The sequence below is a fragment of the Myotis lucifugus genome, unplaced genomic scaffold, assembly GCF_000147115.1.
Source record: "Myotis lucifugus unplaced genomic scaffold, Myoluc2.0 scaffold_90, whole genome shotgun sequence".
Lineage (NCBI taxonomy): Eukaryota > Metazoa > Chordata > Mammalia > Chiroptera > Vespertilionidae > Myotis > Myotis lucifugus.
In genome coordinates, this window is record NW_005871138.1 from 4501852 (window position 1) to 4514721 (window position 12870).

General features: G+C 44.3%; 1 protein-coding gene across 1 annotated transcript in view; it reads right to left on the bottom strand.

Moving 5' to 3' along the window:
- The window catches only part of TOX2 (TOX high mobility group box family member 2), a gene marked incomplete at its 3' end in the record, with an annotated part of 110961 nt that overhangs the window by 32272 nt on the left and 65819 nt on the right, over positions 1-12870 (bottom strand). Inside the window, 1 exon segment of the mRNA XM_014458135.2 lies at positions 4448-4693. Within this exon segment, the coding sequence (XP_014313621.1) occupies positions 4448-4693 (246 nt within the window).

Consider the following 12870-nt stretch of genomic DNA (forward strand, 5'->3'; position numbering starts at 1 on the left):
CATAACAAAACAAAAGAGCTACCTTGCTGACCCACAGAATCACAAGAAATAGTCAAAGTTCATGGTTTGCTTTAAGCCACTAAGTGTTGAGGTGGTTTTGTTACACAGCAAAAACTGATACAATCCTAAGACAAAACAAAACAAAACAAAAAATTATGCATTAAGGGCAATAAAATGACTAGGTTTGATTGGGCGGGGGGTCTCAACTACCACCAAGTGCTGAGGGTCTTTGGTCTCTTTTCCTCAGACTTGGGAGGGGATCCTCCTACATCTCAACCTGTGAGAATCAGAGGTAGAACAAGTCTCCTGGGGGGAAGAGGGATGAGGAAGAAGAGGGGGGAAGAGGAGGAGAGAGAGACTGGAGGGGAAAAGTAGAGCACAGGAAGAGAAGAGGGTAGGTTTTAGGGGGAATTTAAAGGAGCTCCCACAGTCAAACACAGGCTGTGGCCCTGAGCCCTGAGCCCTGAGCCCTGACCCCAGGCGCCAATCCCTAACCCAGGCTCGCCCATGGGAACCATCTCTAAAGCAAGGGGTGAAGTGGCAACTAAGGTACTACCCAGCCCTCTCCCACAGTCTACCCCAGGAGACCAGCCTGGAGAGACCCCTTGCTTGGCATGGGGGTTCCTGGGCCACAGCCCCTGCCCTCTCCCAAGGACCAGTCCTGGTAAGATGCTTTGGGACAGGGACCCAGAGCACAGAGGATCTGCCAAAGGTGTAAGGTCCCCAGGGAACTTGTCTGGGAGCAGCAAGCTTTGTCCCTTCCCAGGATAACTCCTCTAGCACGCAGGGTTTTGACCCAAGTTAATAAGATGTAAACTCCAGGTCAGAGGCACGTGCGATCCTGCCAGTGGAAGGTTTATCTGACCTCACACCCATACACTTGTCCAGCATGTCAGAGCTGACAAAGCCACTATTGCCATTTTTCTAGGTGTGAGTTTGCCAGAGTTGGAATCCCAATTCCCACTCCCTAGATGGCAAAACTCGGGCTGGGAGAGAAGTGACTTGTCCAAGATCTCAGAGGAAGCAGACAAAGCTGGAGGAGAAGGTTTGAATGACAGCTGTGACCGTCCCCAGTATTAATCGAGGCCGGAGATGGGACCACACAGCTCCAGTGACCCGAGGGCTCCGCCCTTGGGAAACCCGTACAGGGAGAGCTGTGCCAGCATTCATTTCCCGTCAGGCCCCGTCTCCACCTGCCCCAGGCTCTCCGGGGTTCCTCTGGTCCTGCCAGGGGTGCAAGGTCCCCGGGGAACTTGGCTGGGAGCATCACGCTTTGTCCCTCCCCAGGATAATTCCTCTCCCGGGTAAACCAGGACTATAAGCTTGAACATTTCCCAAGGACGACTCCAAAATAAATTATTTCAGACTTACTAGAGGCCCCTTAATAAATTCCACTCTTCTGGTTTCTTTGGGTATTTTAGAAGCTGATTTATACATACAATATCTCTCTCAAAATGAGACAATCAACACAGGATAAAATTATTGAGTTATGAAAATAGGGGTCAGATGGAGGTGCAGCGCTTTAAATTAAACCGGCAAAATATATCTTTCATACTAAATTGACTCTTTTTGTCTTGGAAATGAATGTTTAATCAGTTAAGACACAGAAGTCGAGGGAGAAGCCTTCAGCAGATTTAATTCTGTAAAGGGGCCCTGTTCCACCACTGTACAGGATTCCCGCCCGCAGCCATAGCTTTCGAGCCGAAGGACCGACTCCCATGCAGGTCAGGAGGCCGCAAGGGCCAGGGCAGCCTCTGGGTCAGAGCCACAGGGACTCTGCATTCATGAGATGGATGTCAGATGCCTTAGCCTCACCCACGTCTCCAGGGACAATATGCATTGCAGTCTGTGCAAACAGTGTCTGTGGCATCCTGCCCATCAGGGCACCTCGGTGCCACCTGTGGCCCCCAGCCCAGCTGCTCCAGCCCTCAAACACCTGGTAAAACTGAGAGGTGCATGGTAGGGGACAGAGCTGGACTTGAATTCTGTTGGTTTTTGTATTTTTGGTTTTTTTACTTAATAGTTGTGTGACATTCATTCATTTATTCATTTATTCATAGAGCCTACTATGTGTCAGGACATCACTTCCTAAAGGTGCCCCTTCTGGGTACACATAGCACCATATACTGATCTCATCAGAGCATTTACTACATTTTCAGAAATGGAGTTTTCACTCATCTCTCCACCTGCAGGAGGAGTTCAAATGCATCTCATAGACCCGGGCTCAGAACAATGCCTGGTCCCCAGTAGGGGGTCAATAAAGGCTGCTGCACAGCTGATCACTGGTAGGTTGAAAAATGGTCCCCTAAGCACATCAGGTCCTAATTCCTGGAACCTGTAAATGTTACTGTATTTGAGGGGGAAACCCAACAGTCTTTGTGGGTGTGATTAAGTGAAGGCTCCAGAGCTAAGGAGATTCTCCTAAATTATTCCTAATGCCATCACAAGCATCCTTCTAAGAAAGGCAGGGGGAGATTTCAATGACAAGAGAAGGTGACAGTGACGTGAAGACAGGTTAGACGGATGCGGCCACAAGCCAAGAATATGGGCCACCACTAGAAGCTAGAAGCAGCAAGGAACAGGTTGCCCCAGAGCTTCCAAAAGCAGCTCACCCTTCTGACAGCCTGATCTGGGCCCAGTGATACCGAGTTCAACTTCTAGCCTCCAGAGCTATGAGAAAGTCTGTTTCTGGTTGTTTTAGGCCATCAAGTTTGTGACTATTTGCTAGAGCAGCCATAGGACACTGATGCAGTCACCTACTGGTCTGAGCCTCCATCTCCTCATTACAGTAATATCTGCCTCACTCGGTTTGGGGAGCTTTATGTGAGAACATGTTTGTAAAGCCCTCTGCATGGTGCTTGATTCCTAACAGGTGATGACACACATTCCAGCATCACCCACACAGAATGCACATCCATCCACACACAGACACACACCTGCTTCCTGCAGCTCTGACAAATTTAAGGATTTGTCTTCATGGTGCTTGTCTCTCTTTGCTGGAGTCCCGATGGACGGACATGTTCTTACCTGGTTTCCTAATTGGTCCAGTAGCCCTTCCCTGGGTAAAAGACTTGGCTTATCTTTCATTCCTTAACAAGGGAATATAAAACTCAATGGGCCCTTGAAAACGCTGCCTAATGGAAGAATTAAAGCAATCTGAACTTGTGAAGCATCTTTAACATGAGCTTGTTTGAAAGAAATCTGGAGAATGACTGCAAAGTGGCTATTTGGACCGAGCCCAACAGAAGCATTTCCTAGGAGGAGCGATCAGGGGGTCATCTTTGATAAACAGATAACATCTCTTGTAATTATCAGAGCTATAATAACCAGGTGACCCTACAAAGGTACCTGAGAGCCTGTTCCTTTAGCTAAATGCGACTGACAGGCACACACTGCCATTCAGTTACAGTGGGGAATTCACTTTTATTGATACTACTACTAACAGCAAATATCCCCCAATGGTTTACTCAGTGGCGGACATTGGCTAAGACTTTGCCTACGTTATCTCAGGTACACTTTACGGCAACCAGGAGGTGGGCACTGTGATGATTCCAAGACCAGGGAACTGAAGTGTGACAGCGGAGCTGAGATCTAAGGCAAGTCTGTAGGACGCCGGAGCCCGCACACGGCTCCACATGGTCGCCATCGATCACCAAAGGCCTGTGACACCGTGGCCCCGAACCACAACCATCCTCACCTCTGCACTCACAGCCCTACCCTGGCTCGTGTTTGCATAAATCCCCAACTGGGACAGTCTAAAGGGGTGGGGGAAGCTTTTGTTAGGAAATTGGCTGCCAAGCAGCTCAGGTATAAGCATTCTGTCAAAGTGGAATGAAAACCATACGGCTGTGGTATCTTCAGTTCTCCTAGAGAGAGAAGAGGAAGCTCAGGCCCTGCATTATTGATGGGCCCACAGAAAATTGTTCCTCAAGAAATGGAGCATCAATTTCCACTGAGCTCTTTAGCCAGACCTCCAACATTATAAAATGTGGATCTTGAGTTGGCTTCTTCCCTCCCCGCTCCTTTCTCTCCTTTTATTTCTCACTCAGATTAAAACAAAAACAAAAACAAAAACATAAAGTGGATTGTATTGACAGTTTCACAACTTGGATATACTAAAAGCGACTGAATTGTACACTTTAAATTGGTGAATTATAAGGCATATGAATTAGACCCCAATAAAACTGTTAAAAATAAAAATTCAGGTAATTTATACTATTAAAAAGAATACAAAGAATGCTAAACAGGGTTCCAGAAGTGAGCAGTGTGAAGACATCCACTTTCCTCCATGCCCAGCCCCAGAGTCTGCAGATGCCCATGCAAGCAACCCAGAGCCCAGACCCTGCACACGAGCACAGGGTCCTCATCAAGGCACGAACATTCTGCTTCCCTGCCAACCCGCTTCCCTGCTGGGACTGGCGGGAACTATGGTGAAACAGCAACTCACCGTGGGCAGCTGGCCCGACAGCAGGTGGCTGTCTTGGGCCAGCATGTTGGACACCATGATGGCCGGGAGGTCCATGGCCTGGTAGGAGTAGGCAGGGAGCAGTCCGTTGGGCGCGAGGCTGTGGCACAGCGAGTGGTAGCCAGCTTCGTGGTCCCCCAGGTGCAGGAGGGACGGCTCTGGGAGGTTGGGAGGTGTTATCGGGGGGATCTCATAGTCTTCGTTGCTCTCGTTCTGGCTGTTGTAGGTCTAGAACATTCAAAGGGCACGTTGTCAAGGGTCAGTGACTTACAAGTGCAGGACATGCTCGACAGCACCAATAACAACGGTGATAACAAGATGGCCCCCTGGTCAGGCTCCTGCCCCGTCCCCAGATGGGTGCAGCCTCCTGCTAGAAGGTCTGAGTACCAACACCTGCCCTCCTGGTGGGGCCAGCTCCCGTTCACCTGCTCTGTTTTCCCACCAGATCTGACCACGACAGCCCGCCGTGAATCCATTGTCCCAGCCCACCCATTTTACAGATGGGAGAACTACTCATCCCACCATCCACCATGGAAGGACAGTGGCTCACCCCAGGTTAGTATATGAGTTGGAAATAGAGCTAAAGTGTCCTGACTCCGGGCCTGTGGTTTTCCAGGACAGCAGGACGACTTTCTCTTATGTGCTCCCAATACCCGGCCCAACTGGGTTCTCTCCTGGTCTTTCTCACCTTGAACAGTACAAACTTTCTCCTCGGAGCACAAGCTAGGAGCCATACTAGAAACCTCCCTTTCTGATCCTGATTTGTTCATTTTTCCCCTCATTGCTGCTCAGACCAGGATGTCCCAATACAACGTTGGAAAGAAATGATGAGCATTCCCTCTACTGGAATTCTCTGCCCCACCCCTTGTTCCCCCTTCATCTGGCTCATTCTTACTCATGCCTCAGCAGGTTTGGTGTAAATGTCTTCTCTAATACTCTCCCGAGTAGGTCAGATCCCATAGTACATCCCCAGGTTGCCCTGCATTTCTCCTTGGAAGCACTCATCGACCTTGTCGCTAACTAACTTCTTGTCTAATTATTTGTTTAATGTTTAATGTGAGTTCTGCCAGGACAGTCCTTGTATGTCCTGTTTTCCAGAACCTGGCACAAAGTAAGAGGTCAAAACCAATTAGTTGAATGGATGCATGAGCCAGTTCCTAGGGCAGAATGCCATAAGCACGCATGTCAGCATCCCACCTATCCCTCATGATGCCCTGGAGGTGGGCGTTACCGTCCCTGTTGTTCAGGAGGCAGCATGGCGCAAGCGGTTAAGAGCCAGAGAGCCTGGTTTGAATTCTGGTTTCTCTGTGCACTAGCTGTGTGACTTTGGGCAAGTCAGTTAACCTCTCTGTGCCTGTTTCTTCATATGTGAAAAGAGGGTAATAACAGTACAAACCACAGACTTGCTATCAAGAGCAAATAAATCAGTACGTGCAAATTGCTCAGGACACTGGAACATAGCCAGCTCTCTGTGTTGGTTGTTATTGCTGTTGTTGTTGTGTTTGCCTGGAGTTTCAGAGACATTAAGAAACTTCTCCAAGGACACAGAGTGAGTACACAGCAGCCCATGCACTTGTTTTCCCCGCTGTGAATGCTCCTAACGCCTCACAACACTGGTCTGTGCACCAAGAGGTGGTCTGCCTTCAGCCTAATCATGGAGATGGGCTGGGGCTGATTTTCTTTAGATGGGACTCAGCCACTGGCATCGTATAACTCAGAAAACAAGAGTTCCAGGAAGCCCTCCCAGCCCCCTACCCATCCTACAATAAGACCCCCCTCCTCTCATCCCCCCTCGCAGCCCGTTGTATGTGCTCCCTATAGTATCATTGCCTCCTGAAATTATGTCTGATTCTGACTTACCCTCTGCTGCCTCCTGTCCCCCAGACCTCTGGCTCCATGGGGGCAGGGGCCAAGGCTGTCTTGTCACCAGTGTGCCTGGCACACAGTAGGTGCTCAATTAGAAGGTGCTGAATGAGCACATGAAATGGGAGAGTGCACCAGGCTTTAGATTTAGACCTCACCCACGTGTCTTCAAATCTATCCCTCCTGACAGATCCTAAGTCCCTACGTGACCTATTGTTCATGTTTGTCAATGTCCCACCTTCCGCTCTGCCCACCAGCACCCAGAACAGGTGCTGGCACATAGCACGTGTCCAGTGGATACTAAATGGCTGCACAAGTCCATTCCTTTCACTTCAAAACCAAAACCTCAGCACACTGGAACCGGCCCAATCCACCAGAAGCCTTTTGGAAATGTAAGCATATGTTGTATCAAAATATTGGAATAACACAGTTATGACAATTCATTTAAAGAGGCAATTAGCACACTTAAAAATAATTAGACATGCAAACACGTACATGCCTCCTTCGAATGCAATCAAACCCCAAATGCGTGACAACTGAAGACCAACCCCTTCTGCTACGGACTCATACTGAGCGCCTACTGTGTGCCAGGCACCAGACCCGCTTTTCGACATGCACTGTCCACGTAATCTGTATGAGTTCTGCAAAGAAGTGGTGATTCTCTCCATTTTGCAGACAAAGATGAAGCTTAAAGAGTGGAGGTGTCACAGAGCTAGTGAGTCTTGGGTGGGATTCACACCCAGGTCTGTGACTCTGAATCCAGCATTTTCCCACACTCCAAGATTCCCATTTCGCACTTCCCCTGAGTCAGAGACGGGCACTCAGTGGTGCCTAATTTGCTCTCTAGCACCAGTGTCCTCATGAGAATGAAGAAAGGGATCCGAGTTGTAAGAGTTCTAGAAGCTAAAATTATTAGCAAAGCCTTACAGGGAAACCTCTGGAAAGAGCCGTCTCTCCCTTCCACCCGCTTTCTCACAAACCCACTGCAATCACATCTTCATCCCACCGTCCACCAAAACTGCTTGGCAAGGTCACCAATAACCCCTGTGTTACTAAATCCAATGGTCAAATCTCCATCCCCACCTGACTACCTTGATCTTCTTGGCAGCATTTGACCTAGTTGTCCACCCCCCTCCTCCTGGGAACAAATTTCTTCACCGGCTTCTGGGGCACCACACATGTTGATCTTCCTAAATCACAAGCCACTTCCTCTCCATGTCCTTTGCTGGTCCCCATTCTTCCCCCCAACCTATGAGTGTTGATGTGTCACAGAGCTCAGATTCCAAACCTCTCCTCTAAGCACACTCCGTCCTTTGTGCTGTCATTCAAACCCCATCGATGTGCTGCTGACCCCACGTGTCTTCAAATTTATCTCCAGCACGAACCTCTCCACCGAATTGCAGATGCACATAGCCCAGTTATATGACACCTCTGCTTGACATTTAATAGACTTCTCAAACTTAATGTGTCCAAAAGAGAACCTGTCCATCCATGGTCCTCCCTTCCTCAACTAATGGCAAGTCCAGCCTTCTGGTTGCTCAGGCCAAAGGCCTTGGGGCTATCCTGGACTCCTTTCTTCTTCTCACATCCTACACCAATTCTTTCAGGAAACCCTACTGGCTCCATCTTTGGAATAAGTATTAAGGTGTGACCACTCTGGCCCAAGCCATCATCCTCTTTACGGTAGTCTCCTATCTGATTGCCCTGCCTCACCTATGCTACGGTCTGTTTTCACCCAGGGGCCAGAACTATTCTGTTAACATGTAAGATCGCATCGCACCTTTGCTCACCACCCTCCAGTGGTCCCCTTCTCACTCCCAGTACGAACAGGGTCTTTAGAATAGCTACCTGGTCTAGTGCCCTCACTCCCACCTCTGTGCCTTTCACTTCCTTCACATCACCTCCTACTACGTACTCTCCTTGTTCATGCCACTCTGGCAAACTAGGTGTGCTTCTGCCTCAGAGCCTTTTCATTGACTGTTTGCTCTACCTAGAGCAGTGGTTCTCAACCTTCCTAATGCCGCGACCCTTTAATACAGTTCCTCATGTTGTGGTGACCCCCAATTTCGTTGTTACAAATTGAACATAATTAAAGCATAGTGATTTATCACAAAACAATATGTAATTATATATGTGTTTTCCGATGGTCTTAGGCGACCCCTGTGAAAGGGCCGTTCGACCCCCAAAGGGGTCACGACCCACAGGTTGAGAACCGCTGCCCTAGCTCATGCTTCTCGCAAATATTCACACAGCTCATTCCATCGCCCCATCAGGCCTGGACTCAAACATCTCCTTCTCAATGAAGTCTGTGCTCACTGTTCAATTTAAAATCGCAAAACATCGGCCATGCTCTAGTATTTCCTTTTTATCAACTGCCATCTTCTAACATTCAATATATTTTGTCTATTTATTGTGTTTATTAATTAGTATCTGTTTCCCTCACTAGAATGTCAGCTCCATGAAGGAGGAGGTTTTCATATGTTTTGCCATTGTTATATCTCTAGTTTCTTTGCAGTGCCTGGTATGTAACAAGTGCACAGAACTATTTGCTGAACAAACGAATGAACGAATGAACGAATGAATTAACGAGTGAACGAATAAACTAACGATCTACTCACCAAATGCCAGAAGAAATAGTGGTAAGAAAATGAATGGATTGGCTGACCATGAAGATCCCCTGTCTAGGAGAAAGCTTATTCTTGACTCTGGCCCAAGGGTAAGACTCAGGCTGTTTGATTCAGTCCAGCATTCCTCACTTCAAGGAAGTGGTGCATGAAAAACTATAACTGACTGTTCTTTGTGGGAGTGAGTTGGGGGGAGGAGGCATTGAGGCAAATGTCAGGGCCAGGAGGTTACCAACACGCAAGGTGGAAGAGAGCTCCATACCAAGCAGATATGGGTTATGCGACTACTACAATAACCTTGTCCCTCAATTCCTCCATTTGTGCTTCTCTTTCCAAATCAACTCTGGGATTCAAAGCAAAGCAATGTGGCTGGGATAGAAGGGGACTTGAGAAGGAGGCTATTGGGTTTTTCCTGCACCAATCCAGGGAGGGAAGAATGCTGGACTGACTCAAATGGCCTGTGGTTTTCCCCTTGGGTTAGAGAAGAGTAAGCCTTCTCCTAGAATTCCTAGGAGGAAGGGTGTTAATAAAATATTGAAAGCAGCCTGGCCAGTGTGGCTCAGTGGTTAAGTGTTGACCCAGGAAACAAGAGGTCACCAGTTCAATTCTCAGTCAGGGCACATGCCCAGGTTGTAGGCTACATCCCCAGTAGAGGGTGTGTAGGAGGCAGCCGATCGATGATGTTTCTCTCTCATCGATGTTTCTATCTCTCTATCCCTCTCTTTGCCTCTCTCTATAAAAATCAATAAAAACATATTTTAAAATATTGAAGGCAATGACTCCTCAAGGCAGGGTAGAAAATGGGCAGAGGGTAGCCCTTTCTCTGTTCTTGAGGAGGTGGTGGAGAGGAAGAAATCTGAGAACATCCAATGGACCAGAAGCCTGTTGCAGAGATAAGTGTATGTTCTACAAAATTCTCAGAATAAATTCATTCACTTACCACAATAAAATAAAATGACAAAGGAATAGAAAAATCAATGATAGGAAGTAAAAAATACATAAATTCTTTTAAATAATTATTTCTGAGACAAATACTCAAAGCTTGAACTTCAAGAAAAAAACGTAAACCCAAGAGATTTCTAGGAGTGGTGAGCTGAAAAAAGCAGCTGTTCCTAAGATAACTGCAGGATTTAATGTGACAATTTTATAAAGATTCCTAAAATAGAAGAGGTATGGGATTATAAATTTAATAATGATCACAAACTAAAAACCTAGAGGATTTCAGCTAGAAGTTGTGCCATTCTTAAAGGAGAAAATTACAGATACTGACCAATTATTGATATTGCAAGGAAAAATATAAGTTTAAATACATTTGTTACCATTTCTTAAGGTAAAATTTACATTAAATAAAATTTACCATTTTAAAATGAACACCTCAGTGGCATTTAGTACATTTACAATGTTTTACAATCATTATCTCTATCTAATTTCAAAACATTTCATCATCCTCAAAGGAAACCCCACACCCATTAAGCAATTTCTCCCTATTCCCCTGCCCCCCAAATGCCTGGTAACCACCAATCTGCATTCTGTCACCTACTCTGGATAGTTTACCTATTTTGTGTATAAATGGAACCATACAATATGTGACCTTTTGTGTTTGGCTTCTTTCGCTGAGCATAATGCTTTCAAGGTCCATCCATGTTGTAGTATGCATCATTACTTCATTCCGTTATATGGCTAAATAATATTCCACTGTATGTATATACCACAATTTGTCTATCCATACATCCATTTATAGATATTTAAGCTGTCTCCATCTTTTGGCTATTGTGAATAGTACTGGTTTGAGCAAGTATGTACATTTGAGTCCTTGTTTTCAATTCTTTTGGTTATATAACTAGGAGTGGAATTGCTGGGTCATATGGTAATTATATGTTTAACTTTTTGAGGAACCATTCAAATTTTACATTCAACCAGCAATTCAGGAAGGATTCCAATTTCTCCACATCCTCACAGACAACACTCAGGACCCACTGTTTTCATTATAGCCATCCTAGTGAGTGTGAGGTGGTATCTTGATGTAGCTTTGACTTGTAGTTCCCCAATGACTAACGATGTTGAGCACCTTTTCATATGTGTCTTGGCCATTTGCATGTCTTCTTTGGAGAAATATCTATTCAAGTCTTTTGTCCATTTTTAAATTAGGTTGTTTGTCTTTTTGTTGTTGTATTGTAAGAGTGCTTCTTTAGGTATTATAGATACTAGACCCTTATAAGATATAGAATTTGCAAATATTTCTCTCCCATTCTGTAGGCTGTCTTTTTACTTTCTTTGTAATGCTCTTTAATGCACAAAAGTTTTTAATTTTGATAAAGTCCAGTTCACCCATTTTTTCTTTCATTGTTCATGCTTTTGATGTCATACCTAAGATCCACAGCCAAATCCAAGGTCATGAGGAATTACTCCTATGATTTATTCTAAGAATTTTATGATTTTAGCCCTGAGACTTAGGTCATGGGCCCATGTATATGGCATGAGGTAGAGTACAACTTCATTATTTTATGTGTTGCTATCCAGTTGTCCCAGCACTGTGTGATGAAGAGCCTGCTCTTTTCCTATCCAATGGTCTTGGCATTCTAAGTTCAACTGACCTTAGATATTAGGGTTTATTTCTGGACTCTTAATTCTATGTCATTGTTCTATATGTCTATCCTTATGCCAGTACCACACTGTTTGGAAGACTGTAGCTCTGTAGAAATTCTGAAGTGTGAGCCATCCAACTTTGTTCTTCTTTTTCAAGATTGTTGTGGCTATTCAGGGTCCCTTACAATTCATATGAATTTGAGGATCAGTTACTCCATTTCTGCCCCAAAAGGCTGGTGGAAATCTGATAGGAAATGCATTGAATCTGTAGATCACTTGGGTAGCATCACCATCTTACCAATAGTAAATCTTTCAATCAACAAATATGGGCTACCCTTCCATTTATTTAGGTCTTCTTTAATTTATTTCAGCAATGTTTTATGGTTTTCAGTGTTTAAGTTTTTCACTTTGTTGGTCAAATTTATTCCTACAGATTTTATTCTTTTCAACGCTATTATGTATGAAATTGTTTTCATAGTTTCCTTGTGGGATTATTCATTGCTGGTGTATAGTAGCACAGCTGATTTTTTTGTGTATTGATTTTACACTTCAAATTTTGCTGAATTTATTAGTGATTTATTGAAATTTTAAGGGGAAAAAGAAATTCCACACCATTAGAGAAACAAACAAAAAGAAAGGGGAAAAAATAGAATCTAATCAATCTAACAAAAATCTGAAAAGAAATAAAAATAGTAATGAACTATGAAACATGATAATAAAAACCTTCATAAAATGACAATACTAACACTAAATATTAGTAATAACAATAAATATAGATGTTTTAATTCCATTATTAAAAGACAAAAAATTAATATTTTGATTAAGATAAATGAATCTATTATATGAGATTTATAATAGCCACATATAAAATAAAATGACACAGAAGTCTAAAAATTAGCAAATATATCAGGCAAATAAAAAGCAAAAATGGAAAATTTAATAACAAATTAAGTACAATTCAGGGCAAAAAGCATTACAGAGACCAAGTGGAATACTTAAGTTGACAAATGATATAATCCACTAAGAAGAACTGAAAGACAAAAATTTTTATGTTGACTAATAAACCACAGGAATATAAAATGTAAAATACTTTTAGAAGTACAAGGAGGATTTAATAAAACCACTAACACATCTCTGCAAAAATGGACAAATTAATCAGATAAAAATCAGGAAGGATAGAAGACTTGCATAACATAATTTCCCCTCTTGATCTGTCCCAATATTTAAAGAATACATATTATTGTCAAATGTCCATGGAACAGTTTAAACACATGATCATGTACTAGATACACAGATCATCTTGAACTTTTCAAAAGGTTGAAATGATACAGA